The 21467-nt window shown below is 49.5% G+C and overlaps 1 protein-coding gene across 3 annotated transcripts in view; it reads left to right on the top strand.

Moving 5' to 3' along the window:
* Positions 1–21467, top strand: part of OSBP2 (oxysterol binding protein 2) — a gene marked incomplete at its 5' end in the record, with an annotated part of 139546 nt that overhangs the window by 78653 nt on the left and 39426 nt on the right. The window contains one exon of one of the 3 annotated variants that reach the window (XM_080931987.1): positions 6862–6940. The exons of the other annotated variants lie outside the window; for them this stretch is intronic. Coding sequence (XP_080788113.1) covers positions 6862–6940 — 79 coding nt within the window. Of the gene's footprint in view, positions 1–6861; positions 6941–21467 lie in introns of those variants that run through there. 3 annotated transcript variants of the gene reach the window in all.

Raw genomic sequence — 21467 nt, 5'->3', positions numbered from 1 at the left:
CCAAATAGTTCCACCAACTCAAGAGCTAAGCATTCAGATGTCTGAATCTACAGGGGTGATTCTCATTCGAACCACACCACAGTGGCCATGAAGAAGTAGGAGAGATGCTGGGCTCTGCTGGGACAGATGAGCAGAGGCAGTGTAGGCAGCTCTAGAGCTTGTAGGGAAGACAGCACTTCTACTACTGATGGGGACACTAAGACAGAAAGGAGTCTGTGCCATGGACATAGACATTGTCCCACATAGTGGAAAGACTTATGAACAGATGACCACTGCCTGGTACATGGGGACAAGGAGGCTGGAGGACAGTGAATGACAAAAGCATCAGGAAGGTAGGACTTCACAAGAGCATGGTTGACATGACATGAAGTAAGGGCTTCCAGCAAGGCCATCATACTCAGTGGCCATGCGAGGGCACACCTGTCGTGTTTTGCCTTTCCTGATGTCTCCTTTCTTCACCTGTCTATCAGACCCTCTTGCTGGCTCTGTCACTGTCCTGACAGCTCTCTGACCATATGGCTCAAAGCAGGTCCAAGAAGTGAGTGCAAAGCAAACGCCCAGATACCCTCATGGATGTCCTTTCCTTGTGCTCAAGCCACAAGCTCACCGGTATCTGTGGCTATGAGCTGCTGGCAGCAGTCTGGAAGCTGAGGGTGGGTTGAGGCATCCAGCCTGGTTGGATAGCAGGTACCTGACCCCTGGTCCCTCCACACCTGGCTGCAGTTGTGTCCCTTCTTTGCAGGGCCCGTCGCCATGGGCGGCTCTGCTCCTCCGATTCTTGGGGATTGTGCCACGCATGCGCCAAATGATCCAGTCCCTCTCTGATTGCTGCCTACCAGGTTGGTCTGTGTGCACTGGTGTGGTGGCTTTTCTGATGTGAACCCAGGCCCTGTTCCCAACCACTGGCTTCAGCATGAGCAAGCATTCATGTGGCCCATTTGTCCCCATCTCTGTGAGAATTAACGTGTATTCAGGAAATGTAACACTGTGAAGTGATTAAATGGATTCTCTGATATAGCGTGCAGAATTGAGTCACCTCTCATCACCACCCCCCATCTCACTCTCTTCCCAAGAGAGCCACACAGTTTGTTACAGTGGAACATCTGCAAAATGTTCCCAAAGCAAAGGAAAGGTGTCTCTCCCCACACGCCTCCATGTACACCTATGAGATCACGTTAAACCACTCTCTGCTTTTTCTCCAGCCCTAGTGTATTTTGAAGATCCTAGTGTGCCAAGTCAACTAGATCTATGTCAGCTTAAAGCAATGGTGTGGAACTCTACAGGGTCTCATAATTGTGTTAACTTCCCTTTTGGTGGCTGATTAAGTGTGTTTACACTCCGTTACTATTCCACAGAGTGCCGTGGCGTGTGTGTGACTTAGCATAGCTCCCAAGACATGAAATCATTGGATGACGTGGGTGCACATGATAAATATTAGCAGACTCTGCCAGATTGCTGGTCAAGCAGAACACAAAGGAGCTGGGGACATGGTTCAGCAAGTCAAGGGCTTACTGAGCAAGCACAAAGGCCTGAGTTTATATCCCCAGCAATCACAGAAAGCCTGGGTATGTCTGCAATCCTGCTGTTGGGAGTAAGGGTGGAGACAGGCAGACTCTGAGATAACCAGCCAGGTTAGCTCCAATTTCAGTGAGAGAGAAGATGGAGGGCTGACAGAATGGCTCAGCATGTTTGGGTCCCCACCTCTGAGCCTGATGGCTAAGTTCAGTCCTTAGGACCAACAAGTTGGAAGAGGAGAATTGACTCCTGCAGAGCATCCTTTGTCCTCCACAGAAGCACTGTGGCACTAGCACATGCACGCGCGCGCGCGCGCACATACACACACACACACACACCTTCCAACACTATGGACTGTCAGCTTCCTTGGTGTTCTTACTCTGTTACCGGGTAAACAGCCAACAAAAAGGCACTTCCTTGTTCTGTTTTGCATGTCCCCTGTTGCCTCTGAGACTGGGTAGGTCTCCTGTTTGTTGACCAGTCATGTACATTCCGAAGCTTGCTAATCATCTGTTGCAATGGGAGCCTTTGAGTAGTTGGAGTTTAGCCTGCTGTGGACTCACTCATTCTAGTTGGCATGTCTTCTGCTGTATGTTTTTTCAGTATTTTCCCCATGTTTGTTTGGTTTGTGTTTTGTTGTACTTAGACAAGGTCTCACTGTGTAGACCAGGCTGCCCTCAAAATAAGAATGCCTGAATGCTTATGTCAGAGGACCTAGCAATCAGAGGTTGGGAAAGTGGGGGAAGTGGAGCTTGGAGGTTAACCTGCATCCGATCATTCCCTGGAGGACCAAGGCTTGATGCTCTGTCTCTGCATCAGTTTCACCAGCCGCACAGTGAGCTTTCCATGCTGCACTTCCTCATTCCAGTGGACTTGGGGACCGCAGCCATTCTACACTTGACAGTTAAGCTCAGTGTTGAACCTTTTCGTCCAGTAAGGTCCTGGTGTGGATCCTTTCTCCCAAGGTAGCTCCCCCCTGGGCTGTTGCGGACAGCTCCAGGGCTTTGCATAAGGAGCTGTTGTAGTCAGTTCAGACTCACGAAAACGCCACAGTCCAGGCAGTTAAAGCAACAGAAATCATTCTCTCGCTTCTGGACACTAGAAGCCCAAGGTCAGTGTGTCAAGGGGCTTGGCCCCTTCTGAGGCCACTTTCCTTGGCTTGCTTTCTCCCTGTTGCATAGACTCTGGATGTCAATATCCTGATCTGCCTTCCTTAGAAGGATGCTTATCAGAGGAGGTTAGCCTTGCTCCATGGCTTCATTCTATTAGAAGCGTCCCTTTAAAGGCTTTAGCTCCAAGCACCGTCCTGTTCTTTGGTCTTCAGGGTGAACTAGTGAGAGCAAGTGCCATTTCTGGCAGAGGATCTGGCAAGCTAGATTCAGCTTAAGTCCCCCAGCAGGTGGGTTGCAAAGCTGACTCCAGCCCCACCCTCTGGGAGACCTTAGCATCATAAGGTGGGAACCCACAATCCTGACTCCCTGCTCTCTAGTCACAATTCCTGTCCTGCTGCCCATGGTTTAATAAAATAACTCACCCTCCCCAAGCAAAGCACCTAATCTTCAAAGACTCTCTTCCCAGCTTTTTCCCTTATGGGAAAGGGTATCAAATACTGTGGTCAGTTGATGGAATGTGATTTTGTCACTGTGGGAAATACTAGAAGGTAAAAATCATTTAGAATATAAAAAGTTGCCTGTGATCTTATGTCCTTACAAACCTGCCTTTGAATTTTATGTTTTTTTTTTTTTTCCTTCCCCTTCATGTATTTCTCATCTTAGGCATCTAATTAAACAAGCTAGTTCACGGTCAGTCCTTTACCCTGCTGTTAGAGCTTAACAGTTCCCCACTCTTTATAATTACGTTAACAGCTGTGTAACAGTCCACAGAGCTGGAATCTTACTGTTGGAGTCGCCTTTCAGTTGTTGAGGCAGTGGGTGGCATCTCTGTACAGAAAGCCTTCTGAGCCCCTCCGTTCATTTCCTGAGGGAAAACTCCCAGGACTTGGATTCCTGAGTTCAGGGTAACAGTAGTGACACAGCCTTTGATGAGCTGTCATATCCCTGTATGGGATGAGCCACCAGCGTCCCACGCTCCGGAACAGGAACAGGTTGGCTTCCTGGAACTCTCAACAATGACGGTATTAGGTTGTAAATGACTAAATAGATTTGTGGCAATTTTAATATACTTAAATGAGTTCATCAAGGCTGTTCATTTGCATTGCTTTAATAAGGTGGATATTCTGTAATAGGTTTGTACCTTCGGCCATATTTGTTGTCACCTTAAGTAATGACTGAGGACTAAACAAGTGAACGGTCATCAGGGATTTGTCAGTGAAAGGAATAGCAAGGCTCCAACAAGACAAAAGGCTCTGGTTAATAACCAACAGGCACGGTTGAATAGAGGCTGTAAAGAGGTCAGTGTTCTTGGAACTGGCTGGTGGCACCAACCACATCTGTGCTTCCTGGTTCTCAAGAGAGCTGTCTTCCAGGGCTGCCAGCCCCTTGCTGCCCACCAGGTTCATCCTGAGAGGACCATCTCTGCCCTGCCCTGCCCTTTTTATCAAACATATGTGAATGGTGCATTCTTTCCCATAATAATTTTGTAACTTTAGCATAATCAATGGCAAAGTTTCCTCCTCAGACATTATTTTAATTGCCTAGCAACCCTTTCTCACAAATTGCTTTTGAATTAATTCTTTGGCTTTGGCACAGAGTCATTTATTAATGACAATGGTAGTCAGCGCCTATGGATGGCTATTCTTAGAACACTGCTTCTTTTAAACTTCATTCTTAAGGTAGCCCCACAGGGGCATAGGCCTCAGCTTTAATGATAAGCCTGTGAGTCAGAGGGAAGCCACAGCCCCCTATAGCCTTGGGGGCTGTGGCCATTACCTCTGGACTCTCCCCTCCTCTTTTCCAGTACAGAGGAAAAAGGAAGCTATGAGGCAGTATATGTGCCAGAAGCACAAGCTTGAAGGGACCGCCTCGGAAAGCTGGAGAAGGCAGGAGGGGCTTGGTTTGCTCAGACAGGTGGGTTCATGGTGAATGACTAAGCCACTTGGAGCAACCAATTAATTGATCTCTGAGTCATTCCATCAGTGAGTACCTATTAGGTCACACCGGAAGCTGGGAACAACAAGAGAAGGCCACACTCTGTCCTCAGGGAGTTGGGTCTGTGCAGAAAACTGGCAGCAAACAAGGTTCCAGTAAAGCAAACAGGATGGAGGAGAAGAAGCTGGATCCCTAGACACTGGCCCCTGACTGTCGCTTGAACAGGCCTGCTCATGAATAGCTTTCACTCAATCACAAACAAGCTTCAAGAGTTCCTTTGCTTCCAGCATTTTGGTTTTTAGCATACGTTTTAATCAGTACTGCCTGCCATTGCCTATGGATATCTAGATGGCTCTTTGGCATCCATGAAGCTGTTAACACAGACATTCCCCTGCAGCTGGGCTCTTAGGCTGCATCTGTCTTTACTACCAATGGTGACAAGCACGGGGGTGTCTTGCTCCTTCCTCTCCTGCTGAAGCATCTTATCCCCACACGCATGAACACACACACACATGCACAGGTGCACACACCAGTTCGTGTACATGTGTTTTAGTGTATGCATGTGTACTAGTCTGAGCAAAGAGGAGCCTGGTGTAATCAGAGCCTGGTTAGCAGTGTCCTGGTGGTGAGTGGAGGTGTGCTACTGGGTCCCTTGACCCTGCTGCTTGGTCACCTGTGGCCCTTCACCTAACACATCTAGCTGCCTGTCCTCATGGCTGGATCTAACCATTCTGCATGAGCAGAATGCAATAATGTTTTGATGTGGCTTACAGTATATAGTATATAGAAATAAAATAAAAATACGCAGAAAGATGGCACAGTGTGTACACACGCATGTGCGTGTACATATATGTGCTTGCGTGTTTATGTGTATGTGCTCGCCCAGGACTTCGGGGTTGTTTTCTTCTTTATTATTTATTTATTTATTTTACTTACTACTTCACTTTCTTTTCTAGATGTTTTCTTTGCTGGCTCCTCAGGTAATCCAGAGTGGCTGAGTGTGAGGAGGCACATGGGGCTGTGTCTCCTGCCCTGCCCTTCCTTGTTCTAGACCGAGGTACAGCTTTTAATGAGACTCTTCCAGCTTCCACAACACTGAGCATGCGGCTGAATATCCTGCTCTGGACTGATTCCTGCACACACAAACCCTATAAAAACTGCCAGTAAACTGAGGCTGGGGCTCACAGTAGTCCAGTTACGGGGGAAGTTAGGCAGGTGTTCTAGGCCTCTCAAAAGTAGGAACATTGGGGCCTGGTGATTTGGCTCCGTCTTTAAATTGCTGCCCTGTGGGTTCATATGTATGGTCTTGATTCTGATGTTGAGCGCCATCTTTTGGGTAGCAGGGCTGAGTGTGGACTGGGGGCAGTCAACGCGGAAACTGGAAGATTTCCTGGGCCGCTTCTAAGAGTCGGTGGTCCCGGAATGGGGTGGAGAACAGTAGGATCTTGCGCGTGTTTTTCCTGTGTTTTCCAGGCACTGCCCCCAGGAGATGCTGGCCCTGTGGTCTTAAGGCTTGATCAGTATGTCTCTGAGGTTTCTTAACTGAGCAACTAGGAGGGTCCTGCAGTTAGCTGATGGGAGAGAGGTGGGGGAAGGGTTGTGAGAAAGCTCTAGGGACCACAAGAAACTCACTTTTGGACAACTGGGTTTGTGACGCTCACCAGACTTCCACAGAACGCTTGTATTCATAAAAGTCTGGACAGAGACAGATGTCCCCAGATGCCTGCAGTCTTGTAGCAGAAGTGCCTAAAGGAGCTGAAGTCCCTGGGGCCCCGCCTGTTGCCTTTCTCCTAGAAGGTGGCCAGGTCGCTGCAGGTGGCTGGACACAAATGCATCAGCTGCCATGGTGCGGTTAGAAGGTGACCCGGTCTCAGCATGACCTCAATTTCCTGGAATCACCCACCCTATTTCCCACGTGCCCCGGCTTCTCAAGGGCACTCTTCCTTTGAAATGCAGCCGCACCGAGCCTGCTGCTGCAGGGGGCGGCACCTTCGCTTGGATTTTCCCGAGCAGACGTGACGTGGCCGCGGGAAGCCCGCCCCACACCCCGCGCCCCGGAGCTTGCGGGGTCGCAGCACGGCTGCAGTGGCGCAGGCTCGGGGGAGGAGGCGGGGAGGCGGCTCGGCTCCCGTGGCGCCGACAGGGTTAAGGGACGGAGCTCAGGGCAGCCCGGTGCGACAGGACGCCGGGACCCACGAACGCTCGCCACCGCCGCCTCCGCCCCGTGGTCCTCCTAGCTGCGCGCCCCGGGCCCGGCACCATGTAGCGCCTAGCTGCTCGGAGGCCGCGGGCCGCGGGGATGAAGGGACGCGGCTGCTGGGAGACGGCCTCCGTGCGCTCCTTCTGCAGCTCCGGCTGCCTGAATAAATTTAAGAAGGGTTAGTGCCACCGGCTTCGCGAGGCCGGGCTCCCCTCGCACGCCCGCACGCACGCACGCCCCGCGCCGGGTTTTGCGGCAGGACCGGTCCACTCGAGCCTCTGATGTCACTTGCTCATGGCCTGGGGATTGCGGGGAGCCTCGGGGAACCCCTTCCCCCCCTCCCCCCTCCCCTCACTGCCTGAGTATGCTGTTCAGTGGCTTCGCCCATGGCGAGTTTTGGAAAGGGGGCTGCGGCTAGAGATGGGGTGGGGGGGAGTCGATGTGTGGGGAGAGGGAGGAAACGAAATCCAATCCAGCTCTTTACGGACAGAAGGGGGTCTGGGAGGGGCGGTCGTGTTTGCCCGCCCCCAACATTTACCCCATTTCTTCCCCAGTCAGCCTGGAGTCTTTATTGCCTCAGGGCCTTCAGGCTCCCTGAATGCTGGCAGAAGTGCAGAGCCGTCTATATGGGCCTTGTCCTGAAGTCACCCTAGCTCACTGCATGACTCTCTGGAGTGGCCACTTAGGTCTTAGCAAGGGCCACCCCTGAGCTGTGGTGATCCTGACGAACTTCCCTAGTGTTCTGGCAGAAGCCTGCTGGCGGATCTGACTTCATGTAGAGAGGAAATTGCTGCTTTGCAGTCTTGCAGCCCCCTAGCCTCTCGCCTGCCATTTTTGATCCTTGAGACCCTTTTTGGAGACTGCTGTGAATGAAACTTGCTCTTTACCTTGATGAGTGTTTCTGGTCTAATGCCACTCACTTGGGAAAATCAAGATTCTTTAACCTTGCTGGCCTAACAGACACGGAGGCAGTTAACTTCACATAATATGCCTAGATTAGAAACAGCTCTTTTTATGCTGTGAATGGCCCTTGGCCTGGCCTGTAGTAAACCTTGCGGTTAATTTTGCTCGTTGACTGGCATTGCCAATGGCTCCTTAGGGTCTGACTAGCTCCTGTGCTCCCCAGAGTTGCAGGACACCAAGCCTCAGCCTGGAAGTCATGGACAGTGTGGTCAACCTGTGGCATTCTGAACACGGGTAGGGTTTTAGAGGTTTCGTTTGTAAGCCGGCTCTGTATTTCACCCCGAGCTGCTACCACGGTCCAGTCATATGAATGCTATTCAGTGCACGTTCTCTGCTCTTAAAGGGTTGTTTTTAAACCTCTAGTTTTTACTTCGCATATATATATACATGCATACACATATATATACATACATATATATATATATATATATATATATATATATATATATATATATATATATATACTTTCTGCATATGTAAAGTCAAATGGTGATTCTGTTATCAATTTAAATCTATTCAGAGGATGAGTCTTGGAGTCAGTGAGAATAAGCATTGGACCCAACAGACACAGAGGCTTTTCTTTCTTTGCCCATAGAGTAGCTTGGATTACTATTACATGAAGATTCAAGACAAACAAGAGTATGGGATACAGTGCCAGCTCGCTCTATGCTTGGTTGTGATAGAAGCCCACAAAGTTATGTGGAAACGAAGGTATGATGGGGCAGTTGGTGAGTGACCTTGGAGCCAGCTTCCCTCTTCTTGTTAAGACCATGCTGGGGGTGTATGTGTTGCTTGTAGTGTTTACAATGGGGCTTGCAACAGAGATGACAGTGTCACCAGGAGACCCTGTGGCCAATGGCTTAGTCAAGGGCTGGCAGATTTCAGGCTCCAGTCCTGAAATTCCTCGGGACCAGCAGAGGTATGTCTCTGAGGTGCTGTCTGTATGGGAAGGTGAGCTTAGGAAGTCCTAAATAGAACTTTAGAGACAAGCTTGCCAGTCTTCAACTTTTGACACTGACTATGCCTGCTAAAGGGAGAGAGAAATGGGGCAGACCAGGCTGACAGAGACCTGGTTAGCATCAGCTATGGGTTATGCGCGAAAAGAACTTCAACCCCACTTCACAGATGCTGGTCTCCTCGGCTCAGACAAGATGAAATGTCCTTAGACAAGTTTCTCCTTATAGATGGGTCCAGTGAAATAGTGTCACACATGGCAGCCTACCTTACCCAAGTTAAAGATGAAGCTAGGTTTTCTGCCTGCTCTGGAGGGCAGGAGCTGTGATTGGATTGTGGTGGGCTCAGCAACAGAACTTTGTGGCCCAGGGAATCAATTCCATGGGCAGCTAGCTCCTTTGGAAGTCCCATTTTGGCATTGGGCCAGAAGGAGACCTGGGTTCCTGGGTTCTTGACTCTACTGCTAAGTCACATGCTAGGTCACATGCCCCTGAGTCTATCCCAGCAGCCAACTCCTGACCCCATTAAGAGTGCCATGAAGGGGGCTCCAGAAGGGTAGCCCCAATACAGCTCCAGCCCTAAGCACTGGAGGAGCAGCCCCAAGGAGTCTGCAGCAGGAAGCCATTGCCTGACCTCTAGCTAGCTTCTTAGCCCTTTCAGTCCTGGCTTCCCTCTTCAAAAGCTGGAGCATTAAACCTACCTTTTCAGGGCCAGGGAGATGCCTCAGCAGGTAAAAGTACTTGTCACTGAGGCTACTAGCCTGAGTTTAATCCCTGGAACACATGGTGGGAAGAGGAGAGAACCAACTCCCATAAATCACCCCCCCCACACACACACACACGTTTGTTGGCTTTTTAATCTCTTTACCTAGTAGTAAGGCTGAGGTGAGATATTGTGTATTTTGTGTGATCTATCTCTGTGCTTCAAACAGAGCCTTGGGAGCCACAAAGGGAAAAGGCCCGTGTAGAAACTCAGGGAAGCTCCACTCAGCCCTGGGTGTTACCCAGCCAGGTTCACTTTGTGCACCGTACAGTATGTCAGTCCCTGGAAACCAGGAACCTTGCAAAAGAGAGTTCATTGGAAACGCAGCCATAGGAGGGGTGAGAGAGAGAGAGAGAGGACAAACCCACATTCGTCTTCTGTGAACAGGGCTCAGACACAAGCGTGAGCTGAGCTGAGGTGTGAGGATCTGCAATGGCCATGAACTTAGAGGAGGTAGACACAGGGAGGGGCATTGGGGAGCTGATGAACTCAGGCCTGTTCAGCTGCTTGTTAGCTCAACACAGCACCATCAGCATCATCGGTTCATGTTTGAGGGGGATGTAATTGAGTTACACAAACAAACTGAAAGAAAAGAAAAGCCTCGGTGTTCTAAGTAAATTTACAGTTCTGCGTTGAGCCATATTCATGGACATCCTGGGCAAAGGAGGTCTGTGGCTGTAGGCTGGGTATACCTGATAGAGAGTTTAGGTGTTCTCAGGTTCAGCAGCACAGACTTCTGCTGATGTGTGTGTGTGCGTGTGTATGTGTGTGTGTATGTAAGTGTGTGTATGAATATGTGTGTCTGAGTGTGTGTATCTGTGTATGTGTATGTAAGTGTGTGTGTGTGCGCGTGTGTGTGTGTAAGTGTGTATGTGTGAGTGTGTGTCTGTGTCTGTGTGTTTGGTGAGTGTATGTGTATGTCTGTGTAAATGTGTGTATGAATATGTATATATGTGAATGTGTTCATGAGTGTGTATGAGTGTCTATGTGTCTTAATGTGAGTATATGAGTATGTGTATATGTATATGTGTGTTTGTGTGTTAAACTTATACATTGTTTTTTGGCTGGAAAATAAATCTGGAAGTCTGTACATGGGAGGCCGGAGCCCAGCATGGTGTGCTCTCAGAGGTTAGGCCGGGCAGCTTCAGCAGGCTGCACTAGGGTGCTGTGAAGATGGCACTTCCTCGTTTGCTCTCCCGTGGACTATCTCCTATCTTCTGGGTCCAGCTCATACTGACTGCCCTTGTGCAGTGTAGAGAACCAAACTGAGTGAGGAAGGGCAGAAGGATGTGTCTCCAACACAGGAAGAGACTGGGATGGTGGCAGCTGGCACAGGCTGTGGAGGGTGGATGTCTTCACGCAGGTTCCCAGCAAACTCAGTGATGAGACTTCCTGGAGGTGTGTAGTTATAATGTGAGTGATGGGTACTTGGTCATAATGTGAATGATGGGTACTTGGTCATAATGTGAGTGCCAGATACTTGGTTATAATGTGAGTTCCAGGTACTTGGTCATAATGTGAGTTCTAGGTACTTGGTCATAATGTGAGTGCTGGGTACTTGGTCATAATGTGAGTGCTGGGTACTTGGTTATAATGTGAGTGCTGGATACTTGGTTATAATGTGAGTTCCAGGTACTTGGTCATAATGTGAGTTCTAGGTACTTGGTCATAATGTGAGTGCTGGGTACTTGGTCATAATGTGAGTGCTGGGTACTTGGTCATAATGTGAGTGCTGGGTACTTGGTTATAATGTGAGTGCTGGATACTTGGTTATAATGTGAGTTCCAGGTACTTGGTCATAATGTGAGTGCTTATGTGCTCTGAAGGCCTGTCAGGCTTTATTGGTTTTGAGATGGGTTTTTACTGTGTGGCCCAGACTGGCCTCAAACTCACAATTGTCCTGCTTCTGCCTCCCAAATACTAGGATTACGGATATGTGACACTGTGCCTGGCCTGGGGTTTGGTGTTTTTGTTGTTGTTTTGTATCTACGTCTCTCCCCACCTCCATTGTCCTTGAGGGCTACACCAGGAACCGTTCTTAGGGGACCCCCTCAGAACACCAGAGAAAGTTCAGGGCCCTTTAGAGAGTCACAAGCTGGATCTGGTTGGGAAGAGCCTTTCGAAGGGCTTCATTGTGTGGGTCATCTGAGCTGAGTTCCTATGAGGTCAAAAGGCCTGAAGCAGGGGGCTGGCTCTGTTCTAGATGCCCATTTTCTTTCTCTGGGTCTCTCTGGGCTCACAGGAACTGTCCTAGCTCAGGAGCTGAGCCTCCAAGGAAACTATTGTGGTTCTGTCCTCTCATTTATTTAGTTATTTTGGTGCTACTGTGGCAAGTGGCTTTACTAGAGGGTGGGAAAGAGGGAGGGAGGAAGAAATGGGAGTGGGGGGGGGAGAAAGAGAGAGCAATAGATCAATCTGTTAGGCAAAGGTGAAGAATCACAGAGGACTTCCTGGTGGAAGTAGCCCCTCCTGTTATAGGATACATGCCATGGCACAGATGGGAATAAGGGGATAGGGGTCAGAAGGTCAAAAGGAGGTCTCGGAACTTTGTGACAGGCAAGAAGTGGGAGAGAGTGGGTCAGAAAAGACAGGCAGGTAGACTGAGGCGATGACAGCTGTTAGTGTCTGGGCAGGAAGGCATGGTAAGGGGGTACGGCCTGGCATCTCTGGAGATGACCCATGGCTCAGGGAAAGGAGGTTTCGCTGCAGGGCTGCCCCTATTAAAGGTTCTCCCTGTACCCAGTGGTTACTGTTCAGTGTGGCCCCATGAAGGGGGAACCTATGCAGTCACGTGTGTGGAAGCCTCTGGCTGCTCACTAACACATGGTACCTGTGTGATTTTTGCATGCAGTCAGGAGCAGTACCTCACTGCCCTCATTTGCACAGGGGACAAAGATGGTTTGGAGGCAGGTGACTAGGTGACCTGGGCCACCCCAGGTCCCCCGTATGGAAGGAAAACTGATGTGTTCATAAAAAGATAAAGACAGGGGGAATGTGTTCTATGGAGGTGTGGTGAGGTGTGGGAAAGGGGGTGCCTCTGGGGGGGGGGCTCATGTTGAGGCATCCCTTCCCCCTGAGGGACCAGCCACATGATGGTATAGTATTGAATAGAATGGAGTTTATTCAGGGCATGGGGAGGGGAGTTAAGGGGGTAGTATGGGCAGAGAGAGAGAGAAAGAGAGAGAGAGAGAGAGAGAGAGAGAGAGAGGAGTAGAGGCCGGCCATGAGCATATGTGGGGGGAGGGAATGAAAGAGAGTGGAGGCAGGAAGGCAGGAGCAAGAGAGTGAGGAGGGGGCAAGCAGCCCCCTTTATAGTGTCAGGCATACCTGGCTGTTGCCAGGTAACTGGGGGGCAGGGTTTAGAACACTAACAGAAAGCCACCATAGGGCTGTGAAGGAGTGCTGTGGTACTCTTGAAGTCAGTTGATAGCATTTTGTTGCTGTAAGAAAACAAGAGAATGTGGCTTTGTTTAGGCCCATCGTCAGTACAAGCTTGGCTGATGTTGCTCCTGGGCTTGGTGAGCGCAGAACACCCTGATAGAAGGGCAGGGGGTGGGGGTGTTGAATTGTAGGAAGCAGGGAGGGGAGGAGGATTTGACTACTGTGAAGTTAGGCTTCTTGTGATCAGGCTCCTCTCGGGACTCCCTCCGCTGGTGGCCAGACCCTCCAGTGTGAGTCTTTGGAGGACGAGCTTAGTTTCAAACCACAACATCCATAAGGGTGCCCAGTTAACACAGCAAGAGGACTGTTGGCATTATCATTGTACAGATGGGGAAACTGAGGCTCGAGGAGGAAAAATGACTGTCCTAAGATCACTCAGGCAAAAGCAGGACACGTGTTTGCATGCCAAAGGGGTGGCCAAGGAACGAAATGTACTGGACCCCCGGGGCCTGGCCCCAGGCAGGAGCTGCAAGGCACACGGCTCATTTTCTGGGGAGGAACCTCAGACCCTGTAGAATGTGGAGGGTGCCTGGAGTCTGGAGCATACATACAGCTGGTCAGCGAGTTCTCAGAAAGGTTTCAAGAATTTCAGGGAGGCAAACGGCACAGGAGCTGAGAAAGGCACCGTCAGGGAGCCATTGAGGAGGACCCTCTGGGGACAGGTAGCTAGGGGTGGGGCAGGGTGTGCCTGGCAGGGAGAGCAGGGGAGAAGTACTAGAGAGGATGCCCCTCCTGCATGTTGTGAGCACGTGTGTGTGGGAGCAGAGCACTGCTGGCAAAGGGAGAGTTTAACAGAGGCTGGTAGAGCAGGCATCCTTGCCATCACTGCCACACACAGGCTGAATCCATGCCTGGAGCAGCTCTGAGCCCTGGGTGGCAAGCAGTATGATGCTGGCTTCTGAGCACAGGCTGGGTGGTCAGAGTAAAACAGAAAGCACATCAGAGAAGAATACACCATGTTGTACGGCCATGGCCCAGTATACTCAGTAAAAATGGGGTCAACAAAACTATAACAGCATCAGGTTTCCCTACCGTGCAGCAGCATGGATTATAAAGGTCAAAGCTTCCACCCCCAAGAGTCTAGGGAAGGCAGTATAGCACCTGGGGGCGGTTCATCTGTTGCTCGGAGGCTGCAATGGGCCCACTTGGAGCCTTGACAGACTCCTTAAGACCCCTCACTGCTACTTATCCTAAGATCGTCATATTATTTTGCCAGGAAAAAAAACATACTCTTTTCTTGCAATTATTAGGCATGTATCAGAATAAAAACAGGGGACCAGCCACAGTACAGTATCTAATATGGTTGGTCCCCTACCCTTGAATCAGGCAGTGCACAACCTGCTCAGTCATAAGCAACAGCCCTGTTAACAAAAGCATCTATCAGAGTCAGTGTTTGGCCTTCAGAATAATACAGTAATCTCTAAGCAATGAACAGAGGGCCACTCAGGTGCCAAGCCGAGACAGATGACTGCACTGAGACTCAGGTATAGGCCAAAGTTGGAACAGGGCTCACTAGAGCCCTGGGAACCCAAGTAGAGACACATCAGGGTAACCAGGAGACTGAGAATACAGTCTAAGCTGTATTGTCAACACAAGAGGCTCACACCTGTCTCCCAACTTGCAGCAAAGTTCTGACCTCTTCAGAGAACATCCTACGCTCAGAGGGCCACTCGCTGCCCCTGTAGGCAGTGATTCATTCTCTGGTGCCCCGTCTTCCTGTGAAGACCAGCTCACACCAGCAATGCGTCTGATCACACAGAGGAACAATATGAATAATGACAAAGCCATGGCCCTCAGGCTGCTAAAGATAAACTTCCTTTTCTGTCCTGTCCTCTGACGTGCACGTTGACGACTGACTGCTGACGCACAGCTGCGGAAATAGCAGCTGCCCACATCAACTGTTGTGCCAGGACAGAAGGGGGCCATGGTCTCGGGTTTGACACCCCACCTGGACAGCACCCCAGGATTATTGCTGTGTATTCCATGAGAAAAGAGGGCAGTTACTTAGTGCATGGCTCTGCCTGGCGTAGTTTAACTTGGAAAGCGCACTGTCGGATGAGAAACCTAGGTTACCATTCAGCACTGGAGCCATTTTGAGATTGTTCAGCTGTTGGAAATTCCCAAGTCTCCTTTCCAGCCCTCCAACCCATAGGTTCTTGGCCTAGCAGGCCACTCCTCTGTCCCTGGACAGCTGTTACTTTTAAGGATGCTTTTGGGATGGCAGTTCCAGCTGCTTAAGGGCACAGAGTTTATGGTACTGTGACAGTCCAGGACCCTATTTCTGGTTCGGACTTTTTTTTCCGTACGAACGTCTCTTACATCGCTTTCTCATGGCTGTGTGGCTCCGGCAGCTTCCTGTGTGACTGCAGGCTTGGGTGTATCAAATGTCTCCAGAATGACTTTCCTTCTGTTCAGCAGTTCCCTTCTGCTCGGATCATCAGCGCAGCCAAACTGCTGCCTGAGCATCTTCGGCATGTAAGGTTTCTTCCTGGGACAGCTTCCTGGGACAGCTTCCTGGGAGTGGGACGCCTGCATACCAGGGTGTGAACACAGCCCTGTGGTGTCAAACTCCTCCCTTGCCAAAACTGGCTCATTCATGACATTCAACTAGGGACCCTATCTTCCACTGCATGCGTTCTGAAGGGATGTTGTTGGAGGGGTGGTCAGTATACATGGATACACATGTGTGCAAAGTGTACGGTGGAGCCGAGATTGACATCTACCTCTTACTGACCCTGGAGTCACTGATTGAGCTCTGCTGTCCAGCCAGCAAGCTCAGGGATCTGCCTGTCTCCACCCCTCTCCTCCAGCCCCCCTGCATGCTGCTACACTCAGCTTTTCCATGGATGCTGGGATCCAGATGCACGTCCTCATGTTTGCACTGCAAGCATAGAGCCATCTCCCCAGGCCCCTTATTTTGTTTATGAGACAGGGTCTCACTATAGAGCCCTGGGTGGCCAGGAACTTAGGATCCCCTAGCCCCAGCCCCTGAAGTGCTAGGCTCACAGGCATATGCTGTACAAAGCTTGTACCTCTTTATGGCCTTGAGTTGTGTTTGATTAACAAAAGGATTGGGCAATAGTTCAGTGGAAGTGAGCTTGGTTAGCATGTTTAAGGGCCTGGGCTCAAGTCCCAGCATCAGAATAAAACAAGACAAAGGCTGAGTTGGCCCCACTAGTTGAGACATCTCTGGGAACCCACTCCTGGCTCAGCAGCTGCCTTTTCTCCTGCCCTTCCTGGAAAACCAACAGGAATACCAGATACAGATCTGGCATGTTACAGATGGAGTTTGTTTGGACTTGGATGCTAATTCGAAGTTCTTAGGAGTCATGATTCAGAGAAGTGGGAAGTTCCTAGACCTCTCACCTCCCAGCAACCCCTGCTGCATAACTTGAGGTCCCAGTACAAAATTAAAATACAGGTACCTCACAGAAGTTTCTGTGATGACTGATCCAGGCATGAGCACAGGCCCTGTGAATGGCCATTCACACAACTCATGCTGAGCCCAGGCCATGCCCAGTGCTCTAGCTGGAAGTGGCCCAATGGTCCAGCTCATCCGATTGTTTAGCTGGGGCCACTCATGAAGAGATCAGAGCCCAGCATGCATGGAGTCTTGCTGCTTTGCCCCACAGCAGCCAGCACATACAAGGACCTTTGTCCTCCAAGGCCCAGTACCCGCCCTGCGGCCATTTCTGTACCTGCTTTGGCCTCATCCTGTGAGCTTGCTGGTGTCCATCTGGCCCTTCTGTTCACCTTCACCCACTTTGGCCAAGCAAGACAAGTGATCAAAAGCCTGCCTGGGACATTCTGGGCACTTTTCACGTAAGAGTGGCCCTTTGTCCTCTTCTCCTCTGCCCCAACAGGGCAGCTGCTGCTTATGTTGCTGGTAATGAGTAGGGACTTGCTGGGACTTTTCTAGCAGGTTCCTCCAAGGCAGCAGAGACAGTAGTAGTTGGAGATTGATTTCATAGGGCCCGTGACACAAGGTGGCATTCTGAGTGGATTCAGTGGGTTCCTACACGGACTCAGGGAGCTCAGGGCTCAGCCCAGCAACAACCATGGTGCATTCCTGGGGTCTCTTATGAATTGTAGAGAGTGTACTTCTTTCAGTGGCTTCTGGCTTGCCTTCACTCTGTCTCTCACAGGACACACGGTCCCATACTTCACCTTTCCCCCACCCCCACATTTTCAGTGTTTGGATTAGGAAGGCATTGATGTGTGAGTTTTTACTTAGATTTGGGACAAGTTTGGGTTCCTATATGAAGGAACATGTAGCCATAAATCTCAGCATCTCCTAAATTACTACCACTGGCTGAGATTATTTCTGGCATTTTTTTTTCCTCATTGCCTAGCGAATGCAGAGTCATTATGGAAAATTCAGTGGAGGGCTGGGGAGATGGTGCACCAAGAAAAGTGCTTGCCATGCAAGTGTGAGGACCAGAGTTCAATTCCATAGCACCCATGAGAGTGATGGGCAGGTGTGGTGGCTCACTGGGAACCCCAATGCTTGGGAAGCAGAGGCAAGGGCACCCCCAGGGCAAGCTCACTAGATAAACTAGCCAAGAGGGCCAGCTCTAGTTCAGTGATCAAGGAAGACACATAGCATACACACATGCAAACACACACACACACACACACACACACACACACACACACACACACCCGGGAGAAAAAAGAACTTAGCAGTCTAGCACATAGGTAACCATGGATCACACTGGCTGCTCCACATTGACAACTATGTGTGATGACCTCAAGTGTGTCCCCTGTTTTAAGGCAGGGTCTCACTATGTGGCCCCGGCTGGCATCAAACTTGTGGCGATCCATCCCCCTGCCGTTACCTCCCAGGTGATAGGATTTCACCACCACAGGCAGCTTTTGCCAATTGCTCTCCATCCATGACCCCAGCTGGTCTGAGGTCCTGTCCTCCATTTTGCAGAGGTAGAAGCTGACCTGTGGAGATAAGAGTTTGCAAATAGAGTCCCATAATTAAAGGGACTCACACCCTGCTGCTGGTCTCTCCATGAGTCCTCCACAGGATTAAACAGCATTTGAAACCCCTATCAAGAATTATGGGACAGCAAGATGACTCTGTGGCTAGAGGTGCTTGCTGCCAAACCTAATGATCTGAGTTCAATCCCCAAAGAGAAATGACTCTTGCAAGCTGTCTTCTAACAGGCACATGCACACCATGGCACACACGCACCCTTACACATATGCCCACAGACACAAACACAAGTGGGCAAATGTAATGCATTTTTAAAGCTGTGGGGGGGGTGGCTGAATAGAAATACTTTACCTCTAATAGGACTGAAGAGTCTGTCCGGGTTTCATTTTCATCAGTTAGTGTCCTGTGGAACTGTGGCTACTTCACCATGTACTGCTTGTGTCTCATGGAAACCTCGTGGCTGCAGGTTTAGTGGGGAACACACTTTCCATGAGGACTAGTCTTCTCTTACCTGCATTTCTACCCAAACATTCATCATGAAAATCTTCAGAGAGAGAAAAGTTAAAGGTCCTATATTGTTACCGCTGTACGTTCACCATCTGTATATTGTAGTCTGCCACTAACATGTCACCCTTCACATGAATTTCCTACTCCCTCACCCCCACCTCCTTACCCCCTACCTTCTCACCCCCCAACCCCAAACCCCAAACCCTCATCTCTCTATTCCCTGCCCCCTTGCCCCCAATCCCTCCTCACCCCCAACTTCCTCACCCCCTCACTCCCACCCCCGCATCCCCGACTCCCTGCCCCCCACCTCCTGCCCCCTCACCTCCACCCCTACCTTCTATGTTAGCAGTTCTCACTGCTGTCTCTGTTAGTGAGTGTTGGGATAGAAGGCAGAACTAACTCAGCCTCAATCTAAGCAGGAACTCTACTAAAACAGCTGCTTTCCTCCCCCATCCTACCCTTTTTATTTTCAGTGTTTGGAGACAGGATTTCATGGATATCCAAGACTGACCTCAAACTTCCTGTATAGCCAGGGATAGTCTGGAACTTCTGACCCCCTGCCTCCCCTTCATGAGTGCTGGGGTTGCAGGCATGTGTCTTCACACCTGTGTTTCAGTTTTGTTTGCTTTGATTTTTATGCAGTCCTAAGGGATCCAACTCATGCCTGCATCGGCTTGCCAACTGAGCCACACCCCCAACCCTCCTCCTTGTCTTTAAAAACACTCTCCAAAGTAAACAGCCACTACTACATGAAAACACATCAACCAGAACACTCATGTCACTGGTGGCCCTGACCTTAGTGAGCACAGTCCTGAGTTTGACAGCACAGTTTCCATACATACCTCCCAGAGCACTCACATACAGAAGCTTGTCCCGGGTACATTCAGGACATGTGACTGATGAGCTCCCAGAGTGTATGCAGCACCTCCCTCTGTCTGCACCACGCTCATGGTCCACTCTGGCACATGGAAACCGTTCCTCAGTCTCATGACATGATGTCTCCTGCGGTATTAGTTGGTATTCCCTTGCCGTTCACATGAGCAGTCTCCTCTAGCTTGCTGTGAGACACTTCTCCTCTCATGTGACATTGCTTTTCTTCGGGGGGCTCGTCTCTTTTTAGGTGTGAGTTCCTTGAGACTATGAGCACATACCTACTCCTTGTCAGTCTGTTATAAATCGTTCTTCCTACTTTTTCTGTTTTTAACGTTATGTATGATGGTTTGTGCTTTTACATTATTTACAGTTACTCTTTTTGTGGAACTCTGACTACTTTATCATGTTCCAGGTTTGTCTCGTGGTAACTTGAACTGCGTAGCTGTAGTTGCTGTAGTTGGGAAATAGGCTTCCTGTGAGGATTGGTAGCCTTGGACTTGCATTTCTCCCTAAATACTTACTATGAAAAGCTTCCAACACGGAGAGAAAAGTTGAAATGCTTGTATTGTTGGCATCTGAATGCTCACCTTCCGTGCTTACTGATAGGTATTTTGATAAGTTGTTTGACAGTGTTATTGAGTTATAATTGTACTCCATAGGAATTCCCTTATTTAAAATGCATGATTCTGTGTTTTTATAAACATTTACTGGATGACACCACCATCATCACAGTTCAACCGTAGAATGTCGCTGCCTCTCCTGAAAAAACCATGTACTGGCTGGTGGTCCCTCTCTGTCCCTCTGTCCCTCTGCCCTCAGCAACTACTAGGTTGCCTTTCATTTCTGTAGATCATGACTTTGGGCTATTTTATCTAAGTCCGTGGTTCTCAACCTGTGGACTGTGGACAGCCCCCCCCCCCCCCGGGATCAATAGACCCTTTCACAAGAGGTCGCACATCAGATGTCCTACATAACAGGTATTTACATTACTATTCATAACACCAAAATCACAGTTACGAAGTAGCAACGACATAACCCTAGTTGGAGGTCACCACAACACGAGGAACCGTATTAAAGCATTAGAAAAGCTGAGGACCGCTGCTCTGAGTGGAATCATTTTTGCCCAGCTTGTTTCACTTAGCATGATGTCCTTCAGGTTCACCTGAGTCGCAGCATGTCCCAGGACTACATTTCTCTTCATTGTCCTGTGCGTAGGTACAACATTGTGTTTATCAACTGATGGCTATGGTCACAATGGTTTTAGGTGGAGATATGTTTTCATTTTTCTTGGGTAGACACTGGGTAATGGGACCTCTGGGCCACGTGACTCTGTTGCTGGCTCATGGTTTAACCGATGAGGTATTTACTGCCCTAATAGCAATGTGAACCGGGGAGAATGGAGCCGACAAATGAGGGATTCTGAGGTCTCATGCAGTGGTCAACTTCACTCAGAGCATCAGGCACTTCATAGTGTGAGGGTTAAGAAGCAATGCATGAGTAAAGTATCCAGGCACAAGGACAAGCTACAAGTGGCAAAGAACATACTTTTCCACAGAGGCACATGAATCACAACAGCTGAAGTCCGCTCACTCCTACCCGTTACCCATTACCGGGAGGAGCAGGAAAACACATTCCAAGAACAGTTCTGAGTTTTGAAGAAACTGGGGTCACAAGACACTTGTTTACATGGAGTTTTCTCACAAGGACCAAGAATTCTCACACATTATTATATTGAGAAGAGACCCATATAATTAGTAGTTCTGGTACCTGATAAAACAGAAGCCCATATTTTCCTTCTAACAGGAATACAATTGTCCTATTGCAAAATAGGAAGTTATTCAAATCCCAAGGGGAAAAAAATTAAAGTCCCTTCTCCAAGTGAATGAATGAGTCTTACAGCCCAGGGTCCAGGCATAAACCCAGAGTCATTAGTAGATTAACTCCTTCCTTGTTGCAGAGAGCATTCACCCCAGGTGGGCAGACTTGACTTCTGTTGATTTGATAGATATCTCCTTTTGCCAGTTAGCTATAGATTTGCCATCTCTCTGGTGGCTTGCACTGTCCCCTGTCCTCCACCATCGTCCTTGATGGCCCTGGGTTGGAGGAGCCGGGAAGGAATCCACGATGTTTCAGAGGACACACTTGCAATGACAGATGCACACCTCGTCCTGGCTTTCTTCTGGAGAAATAAAAATAGCACAGTTTTATGCCTCAGCTTGATATTTCCTTCTGCTATAAAACCAGGGAGGTCAGGATGTGC

The sequence above is a fragment of the Micromys minutus genome (genome assembly GCF_963924665.1).
Source record: "Micromys minutus genome assembly, chromosome: 1".
NCBI classification, from domain to species: domain Eukaryota; kingdom Metazoa; phylum Chordata; class Mammalia; order Rodentia; family Muridae; genus Micromys; species Micromys minutus.
This window is presented reverse-complemented; position numbering and strand designations above follow the sequence as displayed.